Below are 25,639 nucleotides of genomic sequence, written 5' to 3'. Positions count from 1 at the left end.
CATAAGTGGCTGGAGACCACCGTCCCTATTCCAGCAGTGGACAGCACACAGATTCACCGCTCTGGGACCTCGTCCGCGGGCGAGGTCAGACCCTGGCTATTGGCTCTGAAGAACAAAGGGGCCGCCCCGCGGGCTGCTCCGATAGGGCCAGGAGTGTCATCTGAGCCACACAGCCAATCCACAGACGGGGCGGTGCAGGGCAGCCAGCCAATCACAAGCACCGCCCGCCCTGTCTGCCCCGGACTGGCCACGGCCCGGATCCCTGTCCCCAAGTCGCTTCTTGGGTAGCAGTTCCCGTTAACCTTAGCCACAAAGTCAAAGGTATTTATTTTCCAGGTTCCCTCTCCCCGAGTCCCTGTGCATTCCGGGAAGGGAAGGGCGGTGCATGGATTGTCCAACGCCCTGCCGCTGCTTCGCTGTCCAGGGTTGTAGAAGGATGAGTCCAGGGCCTTGAGGTGCCCGAGTCCCGCTCACTCCAGCTCCAGGCTCCAACTTTCTGCACCGCCAGCACTCTGCCCAGCGCAGCGGGGAGAGACCTGAGGCCGGCTGGGAGGGCGGCAGGCCAGGGCACCGAGGTCAAGGGGTAGGGCCATTGAAGAACCGAGAGTCACCTACGCGCGGCCCCTCTGGTTGTTTTGAGTTCTCTGTGACTGCCATTCACTCCCCACCGCACCCCCGCGTAGACGTGCTTCTGGAGACAGGAATCTCAGTGCTGCTACAGACTCAGAGTAGGTGATCCCTAAGTGAGCGATTCCGTGAGCCGGGATGAGGATGGAGGAGAAAAAGCGAAAGAAAACACGCAGAAGTTAAGCTGTGTGCGCATTTTCGGGGTGGTGGAGCAGTAGCTTTAGTGGGTGTGATGTGGGCGACCGTCTGGAATGGTCTCCAGCTTCAGCAAAGGTTGGGTGTGGTCACCTGAGGTTGGAGTCAAGTGACAGCCAGGCTCTGCATTTTTGTTTGTTCGATTTTTTTTTTTTTTAAAAATACCCGTGTTAAACAATAACATGAAAACATTCCATAGCATTGTGTCCTGTCATCTCCAAAGTTCCATGATTCTATGATTCTGTCAATCAGTTGTGGGCTGACATTTATTTAAATGAGCCCTCATAACTGTGTTTTGTAATGATCTATAAGTCTGGGGCCTGTACTGTGTGCTGTGGTAGAGGTATCCTTTTGATCTTCTGGTGATAATAGAAAAACTGATGATGATAATTACTCTAGGTACTGGTTTGGATGACACATAAACAGTAACTTTGTTTCTCCAAAAGGTGTCTGTCTGGCAAAGTGACCCCTGATTTGAGCCTGGAAGGGGTATGGACAAAGTCACTGCAAGACAGGTTAGAGTTGTGTAGGTGGGTGAGAAAACAACAAATCTTGGCACTGAGTGATGGCGTATGTGGGGTAATGGGGGAAGGTCACTAGAGACTAAATTTTGAATAGCCTTGCCAAGGCATTTTGGCTAAATCTCCAAGTGTTAGGGAGTCCTTGAAGTATGTTAAAGGAGTAAAATGTCCAAATTACAGTTTTAGAAAAGCCAGTTTGGGTTCTGGGTGGCAGATGGATTGCAGGAACCAAGAAAATCAGTAGTACTTTAGTGAGTGAGTGAGTGTGTGTGTGTGTGTGTGTGTGTGTGTGTGTGTGTGTGTGAGAGAGAGAGAGAGAGAGAGAGAGAGAGAGAGAGAGAGAGAGAGAGAGAGAACAATTTTGGGAGTTGGTTCTCACATGGGTTCTGGGTATCAAACTTAGGCCAACAGGTTTGCATGTCAAGGACTTTTACCTACTAAGCAGTGGTTCTCAACCTTCTGATGCTGCCACCCTTTAATATAGTTCCTCGTGTTGTGGTGACCCCAACCATCAAATGTTTTGAAGTTGCTACTGTTATGATTCATAGTGTAAATATCAGCTTTCTGGTCTTAGGCCACTCACAGGTTGAGAACAGATGCACTAAGTGATGTCATTGATTTTTTTTTTTTTTAAATCATTTAGGTGAGAAACAGTGAGGCCTGGACTTAGGATTAGTGACAGGTGATGCAGAATGTGCTCCTGAGTCCCATTCTAAGTGTGGTGTGGAGGCCTGAAAGAACTTCGCCAGCCTTGGGTGTGGACTCAAGGGAGAAACTTGGGGTAACTCAGCTCATCCAATGTTTGGGAGAGGAAAGGGCCTGATGCTTACCTGTGGGCTAGGCCCTGAATGACCTCACACTGCATGGCTGCTGGGCACAGTCTAGTCGTTATGTCCCATAAGACCACACAGGGCTTCCTGCCTACCAAAATTCTGTTTCTTGGCATGAATAGGCATGTTAATGTGGCTCTGGATATTCAAAAACTTATTTATTTTAGATAGGATTTCATGTAACCAAGGCTAGTGTTGAACTTGATAGTTTAGGCTGGCTTTGAACTCCTGAGGCTCCTATTTACTGAAAGCTTGGATTACATGAATATCCTACTACATTAAACTTTGAGAAGACTTATATCATGATTGCTTCCATTTCTGTTGTCACAATTGGACAGTGTAGTGATGTGTGTTGATGTGTTGCATTCACACTGATATGCTTGTATAATGGTGGAATGTCTTTTTAAAAAAAGACTTATTTTTACTTTGCCTGTGTGTATGTCTATGCAGCACATACATGCAGGCAGACCAAAGAGGGAGTCAGATCTCCTGGAACTGGAGTTACAGACAGATGTGAGCTTCCATGTAGGTGCTGGGAATGGAACCCTGGTCTCCTGGAAGGGCTGCCAGTGTTCTTAGCCTATGGACTATCTTTCCAGCTCATTTGAATTTAAATAATCACACTTGGTCATAGAAGCCAAACTCCTGAAAATGAGGGACTGGGAGTTTAGGGTTGTCTTGGCTACAGGTGCCCTCCAGGCAAGTCTTCTACCTTCTCTTGGAGGCTACATAGTTATGGAGAGTACACCAATAGGGACAAGCCTCCCTCCTCTTCATCTGTCCTGGTGCCAGCATTTACATGGCCGGAGGCAGGATTTACTTAGTTAAAGAATGATGTAGGCTTTGCTAGCTGAGTGCTTGATACTTAGCCAATGTCCAGCAGCTAGTGACACTCTCCTTGTTCCTGCTGACCACCTGTTCTTTCTTTCCCCAGGTCACTGTCAAGGAAGCCCCTTACCCCATCCTCAGATCAGTGTGGGCTTGAGGGATGCACATCCTCTTCCTCAAGGGGACATCTGAGAACCTCCTTGGCACAGAGGTACAGATGTTGCCCTTACCTGTCTTTATGCAGATGCTGTCCCAGCTTTCTGGCAATTCCCTGGTGAGGCTGGCAGGCAGAGAAAGCAAGCAGAAGTATGATGTCGCAGGTGGGGTGCCCTGAGAGGACAGGTAGGGTCAGTGAGTGTTGGGAAAAATGTGTTTGCTAGAAAGAGAAGTAAGGTAGAGGGAATTGGCCAGGTGGGGAGGGCCTTGAGGCAGGATGTCTCCCACTGGGTCTCCAGGGAAGGGTTAGGGTTGTTGGTATAGATGAGAACTCAACAGGATCAGGACCTTGCGGGACCTCTGGGCCAAGAAAAGCCAGTGGCTGGGCTTTTGTCATTGGAAGTCCTGCTTTACTGGTGACAAAGGAGGTATGAAGTACTGTTCGCTTCTGCTTCCATTCCTGGGCAGAGGCCTGTGTTATGATAAAGCTCATGGTGAACCTTGGCAGATTCCATGGCAGGCCAGTATGACCAAGGTGGAGGGACAAACATGCCAGGCAGACAGAGCTTAGTGAGAAGTTTTATTAGAGGGGGGGAGGGAGGCACAGAGACAGAGAGAGGACAGAAGAGAAGAGAGAGACAGAAAAAGTCCTCTCTGCCCCAGGGGAACAGCGAAAGACAGAGAGAAAGAGAGTGTAAGTGGGAAGGGGTCTTTTAAAGGGTCCTTTGCACCTTCATGCTGACCAGGGTACTGCCTGAGTGCATTCTGCCAGGCCACAGGGGCAGGCCAGCATAATGCCTGAGTCCTTATATTCCCATCTTTATTATTTAAAAGGTGAGGAATTATGTGTGGCAGGTTAGGAATAAGGGTGTCCCCTATCTTTGGGGGACCTGAGAAAGCTGGGGTGCTGCTGTGCTGCCTTGTCCTGGGATAGCTGGTTTCTTGGAAGTCCAGGCTGCATGGTACTCTCTAGCACCTCTTAGACCTGGCAGATGTTGGCAGAGCAGAGGACAAGGTTAAGTTTAGGAATTGTTTTTTCTGTTTTCTTTCTTTCTTTTTTTTTTTTTTTTAGGTACTGGTACTTGAGGGGAGGAGGATCATAAGATGAAGGAGGGTTCCTGAGTGGGTCCCAAGATGAGGGAAGGGAGTCCCAGGACCAGAGAAAGGTTGAATGATATTTAACTGGAATGAATCTGACCTGTTTGGGTGGGTCCAATTTGGCTCCCTGGAACTTATAAGAATCCTTTGAGTTCTGAAAACATAAGTTTTAGACACATTAGCATTTTCATTGTTTATGATCTGTACTGGAATTTGCATTGTAGAAATGGCAGTATACTCATGTCAGAAATGATTTGGTTGAAAGCATTAACATTTTTCTTTCATCTGGAATAATGAAAAGCACTTTAATCTTGAGCTTGCAGTTATGATCATATAGTGGTATAGTATGGTGTTTAGTACCCTGTCAGAGTTGGATTAATAGCTTATCAGAACTTTATTGGTTAATAATGTTAAGGCTATGAATAGTAGCATAATGAGAAAGAGAAATCTGGAGCATGTTTCATTCTTTTGAATGTCTCAAATGACATTATTTTTTTGATCATCACTTAAGCCTTGTCATCCTCAGACCTTCATAATTTGAATTTGTAACCTTATGTTAGGCCCTTTCCACCCAGCCTGCACTATGGGAGGCGTGAGTGGGAGGCCGGGGCAGCTCCCTGAGTTGCTGGTCCCTGGCACTTGGCCTCACCCCATTCCTACTTCTGCAACCTGTGTGCGTTATCTCCCCGGTCCAGGCCTTACCACCTACTGCAGGCCACAGTCCCCTCCTTGTGTTTCTGCAGTTGGCAGAGCAGCTGATGGTTTGGGGGCTTCCTGTCAGGGGAATTCATATCCAAACTGCAACCTGAGTCAGTGTGGGTCTCTAGGCACTAGCAGGCCACAGGGAGATGAGAGTGACCAGGGACTTGCCTGTGTATGCCCTGTCTTGATATTGCTTGTGGATGATAGAAGGAAGAGAGGACAGGGTCAAGACTGGGATTCAGGCCCCTTTGATAGACCAGCTTGTCTTCTTGTCTCTTGAGGCCATATTATAGGAAGGCATTTGTGTGTGTGCGCATGCGTGCATGCCTGTGTGTGTGTGTGTGGTGGGGTGGTGGGGTGCACCTGCTCCTTAGCTCCTACATCCTACTAGGGTGTTTAGGTGGAAAGCGTGCTCACTTGCTTCCTGGGTGTCTCTTCAGTCAGCTGGCTGGTGTGTCAAATGAGTTATGGAGAGGAACAATGTAAATGGCATGGCAGAATGGCAAGTGGAATGAGAGGCACACTTGGAGGGTATGGCATGGAGGCATGAGAACCTAAGGGGAGTGTTCATGTGCAGGGCCTACCCTGGGCTTGGCTTTCCTAGCTTGCCTTCTGCAGACATGTAGCTCTCAAAAGACATGGCCTGCCCACATGTGCTTCTGTCTTTTCTGTATCCCCATCTCATGTCTGTCCTCATCCCTTTGGGCCTGTGTGGGCCTTCTTCCTTCTATTCCCACATCTGTTCCTGATGAGACCCTGGAAGCGTCGCTCTTCCTGCCTGGTGTGGCATGGATAGACACGTAAAGGTAATGCTCAGGCTGGGCCACCAGGAACCAAAGTTCTTCCACTTCTACTTTTGAAGTAGAACTTAGAAGCCAGAGTGGGTGAAGTGGTGCTCTGACTGGTGATTTAGGGCTTCTCACATGCGGTGCAGGTTGAGTTGAGTCCTGGCCTTCTAGCTCTGTTCCGCGTTCCTGGCCCACACTCTCAGTCTGAGTCTCTGTATGACCAGTTGACCTCTCTGTTTATGGTCCTCTAAGCCTCTTGAGATGGTCTCTAAGGTGTGGGATGCAGACACTCACACACAGATAGAGGGAACTAGAGGTAACGGATGGTGGGCAGGAGGGAGCTGCAGTCCCCAGATGTCCCTTCAGGTAGGGCTTGCCTTCAACTTCCTGCTACTCCCTCTTCTCTGTCACCAGTGGGTCTCAGTGTCTGAGAAAACACAATGGCAATGCTTCCCATGGGGAAACAGAACTGCAAACATGACCTGCTGCCTCCACAGAAGGGCCCCACACAGGAGGAAGTGACAGCAGTCGGACTCAAGCTCGGGACGTAGCCCAGGGAGATGCCTCCCACCGCCACACATGTTTTCACAACAAATCATGTCTGGTCGTCAAGCAGGAGGATGTCACATGCAGCTCACTATGAGTCCATCTGGTTGTTAGGGTGACTATCTGTTAGATATTTGCCCTTATCCAAATTAAAAATAAACGTATTTTTATGGCAGAAAAAATAGTTTTCTGCCCAGGTGCCAGCCTGCTGGAGGGAGGCGTCCACTTTCCCCAGGAAGAGAGGCCTCTGGGCTTCCTGCCTGTTTCATATCTCCAATGGATGGCTCCCAGACCTTTGAGGAAGGCAGTAGGTTGTCAAGCTGGCAAGAAGCTTATTTAGTTTCGAAAAGATTTACATTTGTTTAGAGAGGACAGAGCCAGAGCTTAGCAGCTAGAAGTTTCTAAAGATAATGCTCTAAGAGAAAGGAGGAGTTTCCTCCCTGCCTTGCATCTGGGCTTTCATTTCTAGTCAGGGCTCTGATTTCTAATCTGGATAAACATCCCCAGAACAGACTCAGGAAGGTGGCCTGGCAGACAACAGATTGAGGGCTGGTCTCTAGAGCTCAGAGTTTCTTTTCTAGTGAAGAGAACCCAATCAAAAGTACCAAGAAGTTTCTGTCCTGGGCTAGCATGAAACCAGCTATGGATTTCTATAGAGCAGCTAGTCACAAAATCTTTGGTTGTGCTTAGTGGTTATTGTTGGATGAAGTTGGACCCTAACCTTAGGAAAGACAGTCATACCAATGTGGTGGATAGCACAAGCCCACCTGTGAGCCACAGCTCAAAGCCAGGCAGCATGTTTGGGAATACACAGGCCTGTCAGGCAGTAAAAAGTGTTGGTGGTGAGCTGGGGATGTAGCTCACTTGGTAGAGTGAATGTATATCATGCTGGAAGCCTTGAGTTCTCTGCCTAGCACTGCATAGAAAGTCCATCGCGGCACAGGTCTGTAGCCACAGCACTAGGGAGTTGGAGGTCAGAGGTTATAAACTGAAGGTCAACCTAGAGAACATGACAAGCAAGACCAGCCTGGCCTACAAAAGACATTGCCTCACACTCTCCTGAATGTTGGGGAATGGAAAAGAAAAGTGAGGGGAATTGCACTTGTACTCTGAGGCCCCAGGGTAACCCAGCCACTCTGGTAAGGTAACCCTTAAGCAGAAGAAGGAAGCAAGCGCGAGGCAGGCAGAGATTGTAGATACCCAAGGTAGCAGAAAGAATGCCTTCAGAGCAGCAGGACTTAGATAAATTTCTTCTCTACCTGATGGCTAGACTTTTCTATCTGAGGGTAAGTAACGAAATGCACATACTTTCTGATGGTAACCTCTTTTACTTCATCTTGAATAATATCTCTGAATAGTTACATCTCTTTGCATATAGTTGCATATCTCTCTTTACATACATAATTCTCTCCTGCAAATACATCTATATACATAGTTACATCTCTTTTCTACATAGCTCTACATTTCTCTCTACACACACATCTCTCTAGTCTGTAACATTTCTCCACAGCTACATCTCTCTTCTACATCACTCATCCACTCATCCACTCATCACTTACTCACTCACTCACTCACTCACTCACTCACTTCCTTGTACATCTCTCACAGTCTCCATCTCACTTCTACACACACAGACACACAGACACAGACACACACACACACACTTTTCTCCCTCTTCAGCAAAGCCTCTGGACAAATATGAATCATATTTTCAGGGTTACACAACCCTTGAGTAAACAATAAGAGACAGAGCTATATTGATAACAACACAGTTTCTCTCAGGCTAGTGAGTGATGCTTGGCTGTGCACATAACCCTTAAGTGGTCAGGGTTCCCAGACAGAAAGTGACATTGAAATCAGGACTTAAATGATAAACACTTAGTTGGCTGAACCTTGAGGTTAGGAGTACACACAGAAAGTCTATTACTGCAGGGAGTTGTGTCTACCAAAGTTGCTTCATGCCTGACCTTGAATCAGCAATAAACACCTGGGAATTTGTCCTTGTGTATTTGTCTTCAGGGGCAACCAGTTTGCTTTGTATTTGTTCTGAAGTCTAAAATTAGCTGTCTTTGTGACTGAGAATACTATTACTTTCCTATGTTAGTCTGATATCCTAGTATTTCTATTTATCAGAATTGTACATATTAAGCAGAAATCATCTTCCTGACCATCCATAAATATAAGTGTACCCAGTAGATATATATATGTATGTATGTACGTACATACATACATACATGAGATAAACACACAGTGGGAAAATACCAATAGCTTTTTTAAGGGAAAGAATGTATGCACCTGAGAACAATTACAGATAGAAGCAACCAGTTACTTATAGTTGGTGACCCCATGGTCTTTTTCCAGTGGGTCTCCCCACCAGAGAGTTATTCATCTAGTAGGTTGACCTGTTAAATACTAGTTGCCACCTGCTGTATACTCCCACAGCCTCTGCCATGGAGGGAGAGTAGAGCAGAGGGGGTCAAAGCCTGGGTCATCCGAGCAACTATATAGTCTGTCTCAAACCATAACCCAGGCATAAAGGGAAGCAGTCAGGAATATTCAAAAGATGATCATAAAATAGGGAGTGGTGAGCTAGCATGTTCTTGGTGGTGGTGGCAACGGCGGTGGCGATGGTGGCTATGAGATGTCATGAAGGGGTTTGTTCTAGGATATTGGAAGAGTGTCCCATTGACTTAGGAAATGTGGGACAAAGTCTGCCTTGCCAATGTTGTTTTAGTATTGGGGACAGTGCTGGGATTGTACTCTAGGCTTTGCACATGCTAGGCAAGCACTCAGCTACAGTCACATCCCTAGCCCCTCCAGATGTCTTCTTGCACAGGCCCCCTCATATCTAACCTTACCTGAGGTACCTGGTTCTCAGGTGCCATGCCCCCCACATGCTCTCTATCCACGCAGAGGGTGTGGGGCCTGAGGAATTTGTATATAGTTCAGCTGCTTAGCCGTCTCTGTCTCTGGGCTCATCGTGGCCCCTCTCAGGTCCAGTTTCTTCTACATGAGAACTGTGCCCACTTACCTTCCATCTTCACTTTTCACCTGAGGGAGTGGATAGAACTCAGAAAAAACTGTGGGCTATGAGATGGGAGATGGCTGGGAAAATGGGTTTTGACTGTGTGCCTTCAGCCATTCTTGCTCTTTTCTTCCAGATTTCGACCTCCCCAGCACTGATGCAGTGGGACGCCTTCAGGGATGGAGAGCAGCCTGGCTGGCAATGGCCCAGGTAAGAGAAGCCAGCCCTCCCCCTTCCAGACCTCCTCCCCTCTTTGAAACCAGATATAGGTCACCGCCTCAACTAGTATCTTCTAGAATGTGGGAATATCTTCAGTGTGGGACCAGGACTTTGAAGGTCATCCAAAGAATAAAACAAAGATGTGTGTGTGTGAGCACAAACACATCAAAGCCAGGCCCGGAGAGACACAGCAGGCTGGGTAAGAAGTGGGATGTTGTTTTCAGTTCTGGGACTGGGACTTGACACTTGGCTAGTCAGACTTGGAGAATGAGCTCTCTGGATAGGGCGATTGGCTAAGAGAAGCTGTGTTCACTGATCATCACTCCAGACTACTGGAGATGCCAGGGCCACTGAGAGTTCAGGGTCTTCACTATTCTGTAGGGTACTGTGATGACAAGCAGCAGGCAGTCTGGGATTTCCCAGGCAAATGCTTCCTGGAGTGGAAAACTTTCTTGCCTGGTCATGGTCATGTGCTCTTGGTAGGGGCTCTCTGTAGGGGTGCATCAGTCCCCACCTGCCAGTGACCCTCCTGGGTCTTGGTAGCAGTTCTGTCATGGCAACAGAGAACATTATTCTATTATTCTGTTATAAGATTGGGGAGCAGTACCTGTAGGCCAGAGACTTTTTTTTTTTTTTTTTTTTTTAAATTTCACCTGAGCCCAAGGGAATGTGCCTCTGGCAGGCTAAAGTTCAGGCACACTTCCTTCCTCAGCCTTAGGATCTGCAAGGGTCTGTGCTGGGCCCATAATCCTCTATACTCTTCAGCACGTGGTTGGAGAAGAGCTCTGTCCAGGCCATCTTTCTGGTTGGGAGTCATGGCTAAGCTTAACAAGACATTAAATATGGGGGTCTCTGGGTTACTTTAATAGACAACATGACAATCAGGGACAGTGGTCTCTTCTCATTGACTAAGCCTCAGATTCACTGCTGGGTTAGACACTTGGCACCAAATCTTCCTTTGCTTAGATTTCAGTGCAGGTCAGGGGACAGACCTATAATCTGTTCAACTCATTACACTTGGATATGCAATTCCTGATAACATATAATTGAAGTCACTGCTTGCCTTCTTAAGCATGACTTACTAAAATGAATTCTCATGACCAAGCACAGGTAAGATCAAAGTTTATTTAGAACTGATTTTTATTAACACTATGCATCAGGAATCTTGTGTTTTCCCCTGAAAGAAAATGTTATAGTAACTTTTCTGTTTATAAGGCAACTTATAAGAAAAATCGTTTTGTCTTATTGTTTCAAAGGATTAGTTCCATAATGGTGGAGTGAAGGAATAGCTGAGGGCACATATCCTGATCCACAACTATGACACACATATACACAGACACACACACATATACACATACACACACATACACATATACACACACATACACACATATACACATACACACACATACACACATATACACACACACATACATATACACACACATATACACATACACACACATACACACACACATACACACATATACACACATACATATACACACACATACACACGTACACACATATACACACACACATACACACATATACACACACACATACACACGTACACACATATATACACACACACATACACACATATACACACACATATACACATACACACACATACATACACACACATACACACATATACATACACACATACACACATATACACACACATATACACATACACACACATACATACACACACATACACACATATACATACACACATACACACGTACACATATATATACACACACACATACACACATATACACACACATATATACACATACACACACATACACATACATACACACATATACACACACACTTACACACATACACACATATACACACACATACACACACATATACACATACACACATACACACACACATATACACATACACACACATATATACACACACACACATACACACGTACACACATATATATACACACACACATACACACATATACACACACACACATATATACACATACACACACATACACATACATACACACATATACACACACACTTACACACATACACACATATACACACACACATACACAATATACACACACATATACACATACACACATACACATACAAACACACACACATACACACATATACACACACACATACACACATATACACACACATACACACACATATACACATACACACACATACATACACACACATATACACACACACATACACACACACATATACACATACACACATACAAACACACATACATATACACACACATATACACATACACATACACATATATACACACATACACACATACACACACATATACACACATGCATACAAACACACATACATACACATACACACATACACATATACACACATGCACATACATACACATACACACATACATACAAACACACATACAAACACACATACATATACATATACATACATACACATACATACACATACATACACATACATACACACATATACACACACATACACATACGTACACACACATAGACACACACACATAAACACACACATATACACACACATACACACATACACACACATACACGCAATACACATACACACATACACATGCATATACACACATACACATACAAACACACATGCACACATATACATACACACATACACACATACACACACACATTCACATACATAAACATATACACATATATACATACACACATACACATGCATATACACACATATATACACACATACATACACACACATACACACATACACTCACACATAAACACACACATGCACACATACACACACACATATACACACACGTGAGAGAGACAGAGAAAGAGAGAGAGAGAAGAGAGCTCACTGGAAATGGTGTGAGTCTTTTGAAACCTCAAAGCCTGCCACCAGTGATACACCTCCTCCAACAAGGTCACACTTCCTTCTATTAACTGGGAACCAAGTATTCAAATACATGGCCCCTCCTGGAGGACATTCTCACTTTAAGCCTCACAGAATGACAGTTGCCACTAAGAACTTTGTCTCTTTAGTAAAGTTTAGTGGTTTCTTTACAGTTTTTTAAAAATGCTTTTTAAGGCACTCACAGTTATTTTATAATGGCTGCTGTCTGTTTTTTTTCTTTGTTTCTTCATTATTTTTTCTTATTTTACATATCGATCCCAGTTCACTCTCCCTCCCTTCCTCCCTCCTATGCCCCCTGACCCCCTCCTCCCGTCCATTCCTCACTCACAACACAGGGAGGGTGATGCCTTCCAGGAGGGATCAACAAAATCTGTCAAGTCATTTGGAGTAGGGACTAGGCCCTCCCTCCTGCCTCTAGGTTAAGGGAGTATCCCTCCATGGGGAATGTGCTCCCAAAGTCCTTTTGTGCACAGGGGGATACATCTTGGTTCCACTGGCAGAGGTCCCTTAGACATCCCAGGCCTTCTAACTGAGACCCAAGTTCATGGGGTCTGAGTCATACAATGCTGGTTTCCCAGCTATCAGCTGTCTCTGTGCTGTAGCCTGGTCTTAACCTCTTTGATTATCACTCCTCCCTCTCTGCAACTGGATTCCAGTTATTTGTCTCAATGTTTGGCTGTGGGTGTTGGCTTCTGCTTCCAGCAGCTACTACGTGAGGGTTCTAGGGTGACATATCAGTTAGTTATCAATCTCATTATCAGGGAAGGGCATTTAAGATAGCATTTCCACTGTTGCTCAGATTGTTAGTTGGGGTAATCATTGTAGGTGTCTGGACATTTCTCTAGAGTAAGTTTTCAAGACACCATTGTTGCCCCCCTTCCCCCCCCCCAATGAGTAGTATTCCATTGTGTAGATGTGCCACATCTTCTTTATCCATTCTTCAGTTGAGGGGCATCTAGGTTACTTCCAGGTTCTTGCTATTACAAATAATGCTGCTATGAACATAGTCTTTGTTGGATGATATGGATCATTTAGGTATATGCCTAAGAGTAGAATTGCCGGGTCCTTTGGTAACTGATTCCCATTTTCCTGAGGAACCACCATACTGATCTCCAAAATGGCAGTACAAGTTTGTACTCCCACCAGCAGTGGAGGAGTGTTCCCCTTTCTCCACATCCTTTCCAGCATAAGCTGTCATTGGTGTTTCTGATTTTAGCCATTCTGACAGGCGCAACATGGTATCTCAGAGTTGTTTTAATTTGCATTTCCCTGATGGCTAAGGATGTTGAGCACTTTAAGTGTCTTTCAGCCATTTTGGATTCCTCTATTAAGAATTCTCTATTCAGTTCTGTACCTCACTTTTTAATGGGGTTATTTGGTGTTTTGGTGATTATTTTCCTGAGTTCTTTGTATATTTTGGAGATCAGCCACCCGCTCTCAGATGTGGGATTAGTGAAGATCTTTTCCCAGTCTGTGGGCTGCCATTTGTTCTTGGCAACTGTGTTCTTTGCCTTACTTCTCAGTTTGAGGAGGTCCCATTTATTAATTGCCATCTCAGTGTCTGTGCTACTGGTATTATGTATAGGAAGTGGTCTCCTGTACCAATTTGTTCAAGGGTAATGTCCACTTTCTCTTCTAAGAGGTTCAGTTGAGGTCTTTGATCCATTTGGACATAAGTTTTGTGCATGGCGATAGACATGGGTCTATCTGCAGTCTTCTACACACCATCATCCAGTTGTGCCAGCATCATTTGTTGAAGGTGCTTTCCTCCTTCCATTGTATAATTTTAGCTGTTTTGTCAAAAATCAGGTGTTTGTAGGTTTATGGGTTAATATCAGTATTTTTGATTTGATTCAATTGGTCTACCTGTCTATTTTTGTGTCAATATCAAGGCGTTTTCAGGACTATAGCTCAATAGTAGAGCTTGAAGTCAGGAATGGTGATGCCTCCTGAAGTTCCTTTATTGTACAGGGTTGTTTTGGCTATCTTGGGTCTTTTGTTTTTCCATATAAACTTGAGTATTGTTCTTTCTGCAAAGAATTATGCTGAGATTTTGATGGGGATTGCATTGAATCTGTAGATTGCTTTTGGCAAGATTTCCAATTTTACTGTGTTTATCTTACCTATCCAAGAGCATGGGAGAACTTTCCATTTTCTGGTATCTTCTTTAAATTCTTTCTTTAAAGGCACAGAGTTCTTGCTATATAGGTCTGTCACTTGTTTGGTTAGCATTACCTCATGATACTTTATGTTGTTTGTGGCTATTGTAAAGGGTGATGTTTCTCTGATTTCTTTCTCAGCCCCATTGTCCTCTGTATATAGTAGGGCTACTGATTTTTTTGAGTTAATCTTGTATCCTGCTAATTTGCTGAAAGTGTTCATCAGCTGTAGGAGTTCCCTGGTAGAGTTTTCCGGGTCACTTATGTAAACTATCATATCATCTGCAAATAGAGACTGTTTGACTTCTTCCTTTCCTATTTGGATCCCCTTGATCTCCTTTTGTTGTTTTATAGCTTTAGCTAGAACTTCAAGTGCAGTATTGAAGAGATATGGAGAGAGAGGGCAGCCTTGTCTTGTTCCTGATTTTAGAGTAATTGCCTTAAGCTTCTCTCCATTCAGTTTGATGTTGGCTTTTGGTTTACTGTATATTGCTTTTAATTATGTTTAGGTATGTTCCTGTTATCCCTGATCTTTCCAAGACCTTTATCATGAAAGGGTGTTGGATTTTTGTCAAAAGCTTTTTCAGTATCTAGTGAGATGATCATGTGGATCACATTGACAGATTTTTCTATGTTGAACCATCCCTGCATCCCTGGGATGAAGCCTACTTGGTCATGGTGGATGATTTCTCTGTTGTGTTCTTGGACTCAATTTGCCAGTATTTTATTGAGTATTTTTGCATCAATGTTCATGTGGGATATTGTTCTGTAGTTCTCTTTCTTAGTTGTGTCTTTGTGTGGCTTGGGTACCAAGGTAATTGTAGCCTCATAAAAAGAGTTTGGTAATGAACACTCTGCTTCTATTCTGTAGAACAATTTGAGGTGTATTGGTATTAGCTTTTTTTTTTTTTTGGTTGGGAGACTTTTGATGACTTCTGTTTCATTAGGGGTTATAGGTCTATTTAAATTGTTTATCTGTTCTTGATTTAATTTTGGTAAGTGATAGCTATCCAGAAATTTGTCCATTTCCTGTGAATTTTTGAATTTTGTGGAGTACAGGTTTTCAAAGTATGACTCTCTGGATTTCCTCAATGTCTGTTGTTATGTCCCCCTTTTCATTTCTGATTTTACTCATTTGCATGTTATCTCTCTGCCTTTTGGTTAGTTTGGATAAAGGTTTGTCTATCTTGTTGATTTCCTCAGAAGAACCAACTCTTTGTTACATTGACTCTTTGTACTGTTTTTTTTTTTTTGTTTGTTTGTTTGTTTGACTCTACTCTATTGATTTCAGCCCTCAAATTGATTATTTCCTGGCATCTACTCCCCTAGGGTGAGTTTGCTTCTTTTTGTTCTGGAGCTCAGTTGTGCTGTTAATTCGCTAATGTGGCTAGCCTCCATTTTCTTCATGTGGACACTCAGTGCTATGAACTTTCCTCTTAGCACTGCTTTCAAAGTGTCCCATAAGTTTGGATATGTTGTGTCTTTATTTTCATTGAATTCTGGGAAGTCTTTAATTTCTTTCTTTATTTCTTCCTTGACCCAGTAATAGTACAATTGTGCATTGTTCAGTTTCCATGAGTTTGCAATTTGTGTTGATGTTGAATTCTATCTTTAAAGCATGGTGTTCTGATAAGATACGAGGGGTATTCCAGTTTTTTTATTAATCTGTTGAGGTTTGCTATGTTGCCAAGTATGTGGTGGGTTTTAGAGAAAGTTCCGTGTGGAGCTAAGAAGAAGGCATATTCTTTTGTGTTTGGATGGAATGTTCTGTAGATGCCTGTTAAACCAAATTGGCTCATAACTTCTGTTAGTTCTTTTGTTTCTTTGTTAAGTTTCTGTCTGGTGGTCCTGTCTAGTGGTGAGAATGGGGTGTTGAAGTCTCCCACTATGAGTGTGTGAGGTTTTATGTGATAGTTGAGTTTTAGTGTTGTTTCTTTTATGAACATGTTTGCCTTTATATTTGGGGCATAGATGTTCAGAATTGAGACTTTGTCCTGATGAATTTCTCCTGTGATGAATGTGAAATGACCTTCTTAATCTCTTTTGATTCATTTTAGTTTGAAGTGTAAATTGTTAGATATTAGGATAGCTACACCACTTGTTTCTTGGATCCATTGATTGGAAAATCTTTTCCCAACCCTTTACTCTGAGGTAGTATCTGTCTTTGAAGCTGAGGTATGTTTCTTGTATGGAGCAGAAGGATGGGTTCTTCCTTCATATCCATTCTGTTAGACTGTGTCTTTTTATAGGCAAGTTAAGACTATTAATATTGAGGGAAATTAATGATCATTGATTGTTAATTCTTTGGATTTGTTGTTGTTCTGTGGTATTGTGAGTATATTTTCCCTGCCTTTTTTTTTTTTTTTTTTTGGCTTCTGGTAAAGTGGGTTTATCTATTGTCATGTTTTTGTGAGTGTAGTTAACTTCCCTGGGTTGGTATTTTCCTTCCAGAACTTTGTGAATGGCTGGATTTGTGGATGTGTATTGTGTAAGTCTGGTTTTATTATGGAATATTGCTGGGTGTAATAGTCTGGGCTGGCGTCCGTGGTCTCTTAGTGTTGGTAAAAAATCTTTCCAGGACCTTCTGGCTTTCCATGGAGAAGTCAGGTGTAATTCTGATAGGTTTACCTTTATATGTCATCTTCACTGCTCTTAATATTCTTTAATATATTCTGAATGTTTGGTGTTTTGATTATGTGGCAAGGACACTTTTTAAAAATTTTTTTTTGGGGGGGGTCTTGACTATTTGGTGTTCTGTAAGCTTCTTGTACTTTCATAGACATGTCTTTCTTTAGGTTGGGAAAGTTTTCTTTTATGATTTTATTGAATATGTTTTCTGTACCTTTGAGCTGGGCTTCTTCACCTTCTTCTATATCTATTATTCTTAGGTTTGGCCTTTCATGGTGTCCCACATTTCCTCAATATTTTGTGTTAAGGGTTTGTTAGATTTAAGATTTTCTTTGGTCAATGAATCTATTTCTAGTAGTTTATCTTCAGCACCTGAGAGTCTTGTATTCTGTTGGTTATGTTTGCATCTGTAGTTCTTGATCATTTACCCATCTTTTCTGTTTCCAGCATTTCCTCAGTTTGTGTTTTCTTTATTTTTTCTATTTCAGTTTTCAGGTCTTGTACTGTTTGAGTTGTTTCCTTCATCTGTTTGTTTCTTTCTTGGCTTTCCTTGCTTTCTTTAAGAGATTTGTTGATTTCTTGAATTTTTTTGGTTTATCTTTTCCTCTATTTCTTCCATTTTTTTGTTTGTTTTTTTCTTCCATTTCTTTAAGGGATTTTCTCATATCCTCTTTGAGGGCCTCTATCATTTTCATGAAGTTATTTTTAAGGTCATTCTCTTCTGCTTCATCTGTGTTGGTATGTTCAGGTCTTGTTGGTGTAGAGTCCCGACATTCTGGTGGTGTCACATTGGTCTTTCTATTGTTGAATGCGTTTTTGTACTGCAGTCTTCCCATCCCTTCTTCCAATGTATGTAGGTGTGGTCTCTCTCTCCTCCTCTCCAGGTGGGTATAAGGAGGGTTAGGACTTTGGTGTCAGCAACTCTGGATGATCTGAGCTCTCTTGGAGGTCTCATGCAGAAGACATGGGGACCATGACTGAGATGGGGGCAGGTTCTCTATGGTCTCACTTGCCAGGGCTGGTCAACTTATGCATTGGTCGTAGTGGGGTCAAGACTCAGAATCAGACTGAGATGAGGGTGGTCCATGTGCCTAGGCAGGTTCACTACCTGCAGAGCCCTCCCTTCCTCCCAGGAAGTTCAAAGGAAAGAGTGGGGGCAGAGGTTGGACCAGAGTTAGCCCCAGACTCACCTCAAGCAGAGGGCGTGGGGGCCAAAGTTGAGATGAGGGCAGACTCAGGATGGTCTGGCATGGCAGGGTGGGTCCACTACTCGAAAAGCCAATCCAGGAAGTTCCAAGGAGAGGGTGGGGGTGTTGCACCTGAGCTGGCCAAACACTCACCTCAAGTAGAGCGTGTAGGAGGCCAAGACTGAGAGGAGGGCAGGTCTGCACTGTCCATCATGCCAGGGTGGGTCCACTCAGAGGGGTGGGGTGGGGGTCAAGATGTAGAGCTGATCCAGGAAGGGAAGGGTGACCGTTTGGACCTGCCAGCCCCAGACTCAACTCAGGTAGAGGGCATAGTAGGAGCCAATACTGAGATGGGGGCAGGCTCCGGATGGTGCAGCCTGCCGGTGAGGGTTTACTATGCACAGAGCTGACCCAGGAAGTTCCAAGGAGAGGGTGGGGATGTTGGACCTGAGCTGGCCAAACACTCACCTCAAGCAGAGGGCACGGGAGGCCAAGACTGAGAGGGGGGCAGGCTCCAGCCAGCTATGTTGTTTATCACCCACTTTGAGCTAGAATTCAGCTTTCACATTAGTCTCTTATAAACTTTTATATAATCATTTTTTAAATCTGCTCTTCTTTAAAACCATTTTAAAATGTGTTTTCATTTTTAAAATTTGTCTTCTGTTTTTTTTTTAAACAGGGTCTCTTTAGGTAGTTTAAGCAGCCCTGATTGTCCTGGAACTTACTATTTAGGCAAAGCCAGCCTAAAATTCACAGAGCTCTGCCTGCTTCTTCCTCCCAAGTGTTGGAATTAAAGAAGTTCATTGCTATCTAGGATATTTTTATTTTTATGTGTATGCATATTTTGCTTTCATGTGTCTGTGTACCACATGCATGCAGTGCTCATAGAGGCCAGAGGAGGGCATCATTACAGGTGGTTTATGAGCCCTGTCTTGTGGGAACTGAACCCTGGTCCTCTGGAAGGGCAGCCATTGCTCTTAACCATGGAGTTCTCTCCAGACCCTTTAACCTGCTTTTGAATTTATTTTAATTCATATTCTCTTGTAATGTTATTTACTTTATATTTACAAACCTAGTGACATAAAGTCTATACATGATATTTTAGCATTTTTGGAATCCTTTAGTACTTTTGTGAGTCTTTGTTTTTAACTTTATTATTGCCTTTTTTTCTACTCCTTCAAATGTGTCAACTGTGCTGATGTGAAAATCTGTTTGCAAATCTTCTTGGCTCATGACTATTTCATAATGTCTCCTTTTTATCTGGTGTGAGCTCCTTATTGAAATGTTACACACACAGAAAGTGCATACATTACAAGCTCCATAAATACTTTGTGATGATGAGCCCCATCAAGGGAGAATGTGACTGTACCTCAGAACCCTGCTTCTGTAATGGGCCATGACCTAACTCACAGACAGTTTTACCAGATTTGATGTTCCCATATGAGAATCACATCTGTACCCTGCCCTTTCTAAAGCAGTCTGTGCTATGGCTTCTTACCATGGGAGCCTGGTGTGAGGTGTGGGCTGGTAGCTGTTTCCCTGAGGTCTAGTGCGGTGGTGCTCAGCCTGTGAGTTGTGATCCCTTTGGGAATCCAGTGACCTTTTCACAGGGTTCTCATATCAGATATCCTGCATACCAGATATCTACACTATGATTCAAGCAGTAGCAAAATTATAGTTATGAAGTAGCAACAGAAATGATTTTATGGTTGGGGGTCACCACAACATGAGGAACTGTATATTAAAGGGTCCCAGCAATAGGAAGGTTGACCACTACTGCTCTTGTGGATTATCTTTACTAAAAGGTCATGGAATACCTTTTTCCATGTAAGCGTTTTGGGCCTGTTGTAATTTTTAAAAAGTGGCTACAAGAAAAAAGACACCATGTGACAGACAGAGTTCAAGCAGAGTTTTTTTTTTTTTTTTTTTTTTGTGGGGGGAAGGGTCAGAAGAAGGGGAAAGGGGAGTGGGGAGACCCCCCTCTGGGGACAGGAGCAGTGGGAGTTGGTATTGAATGGAAGGCAAAGGAAAAAGCAGATGTGTTGCAGGCAGAGCAGAATGGATCTGTTTACGGTGGAGCAGGTGGTGGGGTGCCATCGTGAAGTGTTACAAAGTGCTGGGAAGCAGAGTTTTGGTAGGCTCATTCCACATGAGTGAGGCAGAACAAGAGCCAGTGCCTTTTATCAATCAAGGACCTGGCATGAAAGGCACAAGCTACTTTGATGATCAAGGGGCCAGAGCTGAAGGACCCAAGGGTCTGAGAAGTGAGCCTGGTACAGGCCACCCAGTGGGCCAGCAAGCAAAGGGTGGGGCCAAGGGCTCAGATGAATCTGAGAGAACCATGGTTGCCTGGTACCAGGATTTAATGAGACCAAAAGTTGAGAAACCCTGCTGGAGAGAGATGAGAGGAGCCCTCACTAGTGGGAATAGCCAGAGGTGGGGAGGGGGAGGGGAAGGGGAGAGAGGGAGGGGCTCGCCAATCATATTGGTTTTGGATGGAGGGACCCAGTGATGCAGAGAAGTGAGGCTATCATATGTAGACTGGGTTCCAGGGTCCTGTGTGCCTCAAACTGAGGAAATGTCAGGAGAGCCTTCCTGGTCAGGGAATCAATATAATAATAATAATAATAATAATAATAATAATAATAATAATAATAATAATGTGGTGCTGGAGAGAAAGACACTATTCAACAGTGGAGGGTCTTTTTTATTAGGGGAAAGGGAAGTGTGGAGACCCCCCTCTGGGGATAGGAGCAGTGTGAGAGAGGACCCAGGCAGAGGGAGAAAGAAAGAGAGGAAGATGGGAGGGAACATAGTGAATGTGCACAGGTGGTGTCTTAGTACCTGTGGTTGAGGGCGTATCCGGTCAGAACCCCAAGAGCAGGCCGGTACAAATAAATACCTGAATACTAACAGGCTCTACCTCCTCATGGAGGAGAAAGGTGGAGGAGGTCCTTCCAGTGGGATGTTCCTGCTACATGGCTACTGTATTGGAGCAGGGGTCCTGCCAGCAGAGATAGAGTTGGTGACTGGATATGCCTTTGCCTAGAAAGCTTCCATTGTCCATTCTCCTAGAAAAAGAACAGCAAGTTTTAGGCTGGTAAGATGGCTGGCTCAGCAGGTGATGCTCTTACAGGGCAGATGTTGTTCTTACCAGGGCAACTTGTGCTCTTGGGTCCGGAAGCATCACTGCCTGGGTTCTTTAACATCTCTGCATTGGGTAGAGAAGGCAGGGCAGTTTACGCATGTGGGGCCCCATAGCCTTGGCAAGCCAACCGTGCTCTTGGTTTTTACTCTCTTGTGGGCTTTCTCCTCCCTTCACATTCTGCCTGCACATACAGGGGCCTTCAAATCTTCCCCTACCCATTCTTTCTTATCCACGTTCTTTCCTCCATTTAAAGCTATTTTGCCTTAACTCTTTCAGTTGTTCCTACCCTTACCCATACCTCTTCCTCTCTATGCTCTTTGCATCCCACGATGTCTTCTGACTTGTTCTTTTGCCTCTGTAGGAGATGGACTGGCAAGGATCAAGCAGGAGAAGTCAGAGTGGCTGCTGCAGACTGTGGTGTCTCAGGCTGCACTTCCAGAGAAAGACAAGGAAAACATATTTCAGCAGCCGGGCGGCCGCCCACTGTGCCAGACCATGAGGCGACCCTGGGCTGTGGGGTCACAGGAAGAAGTTGGGGGTACATGTTGGGCCCCACCCCCTGAGCAGGATGCACGGTTGGCTGCTCGAGTTCCAGGGATAGCTCCAAGCTCTCTGAGCTCCACACTTTCTGGGGGTGGGGGTCACTTCGTGTGCATGGATTGTGGGAAAAGGTTCAGCTGGTGGTCATCCCTGAAGATCCACCAGCGCACACACACGGGCGAGAAACCTTACCTCTGCAGCAAGTGTGGCAAGAGCTTTAGCCAGAAGCCCAACCTGGAGCGCCACCAGCGCCACCATACAGGTGAGAGACCCTTCCGCTGCCTAGAGTGCCCAAGACGCTTCAGTCAGAAGCAGCACCTGCTCAAGCACCAGAAGACTCACTCTCGGCCCACCACCCATGCGTGTCCAGAATGCGAGCGCTGCTTTCGGCACCAAGTGGGCCTCCGCATCCATCTGCGATCACATGCCCGTGACCGCCTGGGTGCCCGTGTCAGCTTGCATGAGATGCTACGTTATGCTGCACGCCGCCGGGCCTGTCGCCTGAGCCCTGGATCCTCACGCGGGCGCCACGAGTGGGTGTGGCTGGGGCTCTACCAGGGCTGGTGGGGTCAGCACAGGGTACGGACAGCAGCCCACAGCCGCATATGTCCCAATGAAAAACGCCAATTCATCTGCAGTGAGTGTGGCAAGAGCTTCACATGGTGGTCATCGCTGAACATCCATCAGCGCATCCATACAGGCGAGCGACCCTATGCATGCCCTGAGTGCGGCCGCTGCTTCAGCCAGAAGCCCAACCTCACCAGGCACCTGCGCAACCACACAGGTGAGCGGCCACACCCATGCTCGCACTGTGGCCGCAGCTTCCGCCAGAAGCAGCACCTGCTCAAGCACTTGCGCACGCACCTGCCTGGAGCCCAGGCTGCAAGGTGCACCAGCTGTGGACAGAACTGCCCCAGCCGTGCCGCACTGCGGGCCCACCAGCGTATGCATGCTGCTACTGAGCTGCTGCGTTCGCGATCTGCTGTCCAGGGTGGAGTACCCGGTTCAGAGCCACAAACTGAGATTGTCCGGAGTGTGGCTGTGAAGCCCCATGGTTCTCAGGGTGCCAAAAAAGTGCTGTGTGGTCAGGGGTGCAAGACCCTGGCTGTCCCCAGTGAGCAGCGCCAGTTCATCTGTAATGAGTGCGGCAAGAGCTTCTCATGGTGGTCGGCGCTCACCATCCATCAGCGCATCCACACTGGCGAGCGGCCCTATGCGTGCCCAGACTGTGGTCGCTGTTTCAGCCAGAAGCCCAACCTCACACGACACCGGCGCAACCACACCGGCGAGAGACCCTACCTGTGCACTGCCTGTGGCCGTGGATTCCGTCAAAAGCAGCATCTGCTCAAGCACCAGCGTGTGCATCGCGGAGCTCAGACACCACGCCCTGGCCCAGAGGAGGAAGAGCTGTAGTGTGTGCCACCTGTATAGCTGGTGGTGGGGGTGATAGAATGTGTGCCTGCAGGGTATTATATGGGGAATAGAAGGGCCAAGGATGCAGACTCTTGATGGTCCTCAAATTAGAGCCTATTAAAGGCTCTTCGCGGTTCTGAGGCCTGAGGATGTTATTCCAGAAACATCTCAAAGGAAGCCCGAAAGGTGCACAGCGGGGGAGGTGGGATGGAAGCTGTGAGTGTCTGTGATGAGAATGTGTTCATTAGTACACCATTCAGAATTAGCCCTGGCCTTAGGCACCTTCTGAAGGGCTATGGGGGGCCCTAGGAAAGCCTCCTTGTGTGAAATGGCCTGGAACTGATCAACATTGTCCTGTCACATAGGCTACAAGATGGTTAGAGGGGTGGTCCCTATGGGAAGATGGTCACAGATTCCAGGATCCCCACAATAGAGCAAAGGCTTTGGCTAGCAGGGGTAATTATTTCCTCAGCATCAAAGACAGAGCCTCTTGTGAAGCACTGGGAGATTTGATGGTCTCTGAGTGTCTTGCTGCTCATGGTGCTCTAGGTATGGCAGGCCTGGCCATAGAACGGATAATGTGTATGATGATTAAGGGATGAGGTACATGGTCTCAGCCGTAGCCTGGCTGCTTGAGAAAGTGGCTGTGCAAGAGTGGGGTGTCTTGTTCCAAGTGTGTAGGCTTCTGCGACTAACTTGGAGAAAAATGAAGGACTGAAATTCCACATGGTGTTGCCGTCCTTTCTGAATCGTCCTTACTGGAGACCAGATGTGTGTGCTCCCTAGGATTCCAAGGGTATGGGAGTGGGGTTGCCATTCATGTGTCCCCCTACCCGCTGCCCAGGCTGGAGGGTAGTGCTCTGTCTTCCACTCTCCTTCATGACAGTTGGATGTCTCCCCCCATATACTTCTGTCCCCCCACTCTAGCCATCTGAGGTCACTGCTCCTGTCCCTGTAAAGCAGGCTGGCTGATGTTCTGGTGCTGCCAGAGGCCAGGGCCCCAGCTCAGGATAGCCTTGGATGTATTCTTCCCAGAAGATGAGTGCTGGGGCTGGATAGCTTAGAGGTGGTGGAAGGTGGGACCCAGGAAAGTTCTGGAGGAGGGTGAACTACACTTGCTGGTCTCTTGGGGCCTGTATCTTCCTGAGGATGCCAAACAGTGTTGAGTTCAGCCTGGCTTTTGGTCACTGCTCTAAGAAGAATAGTTTAACTTTTATTTTGGAGATGCTTTAGTTGTAGTGTTACAGAAGGACATGTAAGGCTAAAGAAGGACAAACAAGACCCTCATGGCCACTACCCCACTCCTGAGGAGCACAGTGGCAAGGGAGTAGTGTTAAGCCTGGCATGCTCGTTCTTGGTCAAGTTATTTGATCCTAAACTAGATGAAATCCTGCTTTGGCTAGCAGGGGTAGCTGGGAGAGGGATGCTGATCAGCTCTAAAAACCACCAGGAAGCCAACCCTGAAGAGTTTTCCCCAACCCCTCGATCCACACTGGGATTAGGCTCTCCCCTCCCTCCTTGTAACGCTTGCTCTTAATTATCCAGCCAGTCTTTCCCTTCCCAGGAGGTGCTTGGTGTCCTGCATCATACCAGAACCTGATCCTTCCATGCTTCTTCCTCTTTTTCATCTAAGCAAATCCTGAATCTAGCCTGAAAAGCTTACCTATCTATTCCTGAAAGGCATCCAAGGGCACCACCATTTGGGGCTAGAGAGCCATTGTCTTCAGGGTAGGCCCTGCAGAAATATTGGCTCCCTATAGAATCAAGTGGCCAACGGGTGGTACAGGCAGGCACTGAAGAGATTACATATGCTCGGTCTTTCAGTGGAATGGATTCTCTCCCACAAATGGCCTGTGATTAAATTCAAATTGCACTGGAGTATGTGTAGGACTCAGGGTTAATGAAGTTTAATTGTAGCCCCTGCTTGTCCAAGTTGGGAATGCCTGTTCATTTTTCCTGGATGATGTGTCTCTCACAGGGTCATAGGGCAGACAGGATCAAGTTCTCCAGAGGGCTAAACTATCTGTATGCACACTGGCCAGGTTGGGACTGCAAAGCATTGACTCCTTAAT

The 25,639-nt window shown here is 45.5% G+C and overlaps 1 protein-coding gene across 1 annotated transcript; it reads left to right on the top strand.

The window, feature by feature from the left end:
* Window positions 1-222: 222 nt before the first annotated feature.
* On the top strand, window positions 223-24,385 carry Znf775 (zinc finger protein 775). The gene is made up of 4 exons (XM_051202879.1): window positions 223-321; window positions 3,108-3,212; window positions 9,453-9,526; window positions 21,976-24,385. Exons 3-4 carry the CDS (start codon window positions 9,496-9,498, stop codon window positions 23,565-23,567), a joined length of 1,623 nt encoding a protein of 540 aa, XP_051058836.1. The 5' UTR covers window positions 223-321; window positions 3,108-3,212; window positions 9,453-9,495; the 3' UTR covers window positions 23,568-24,385.
* Window positions 24,386-25,639: the final 1,254 nt, after the last annotated feature.

This window comes from Phodopus roborovskii, unplaced genomic scaffold, assembly GCF_943737965.1.
Source record: "Phodopus roborovskii unplaced genomic scaffold, PHOROB, whole genome shotgun sequence".
In the NCBI taxonomy this organism is placed as follows: Eukaryota; Metazoa; Chordata; class Mammalia; order Rodentia; family Cricetidae; genus Phodopus; species Phodopus roborovskii.
This window is presented reverse-complemented; position numbering and strand designations above follow the sequence as displayed.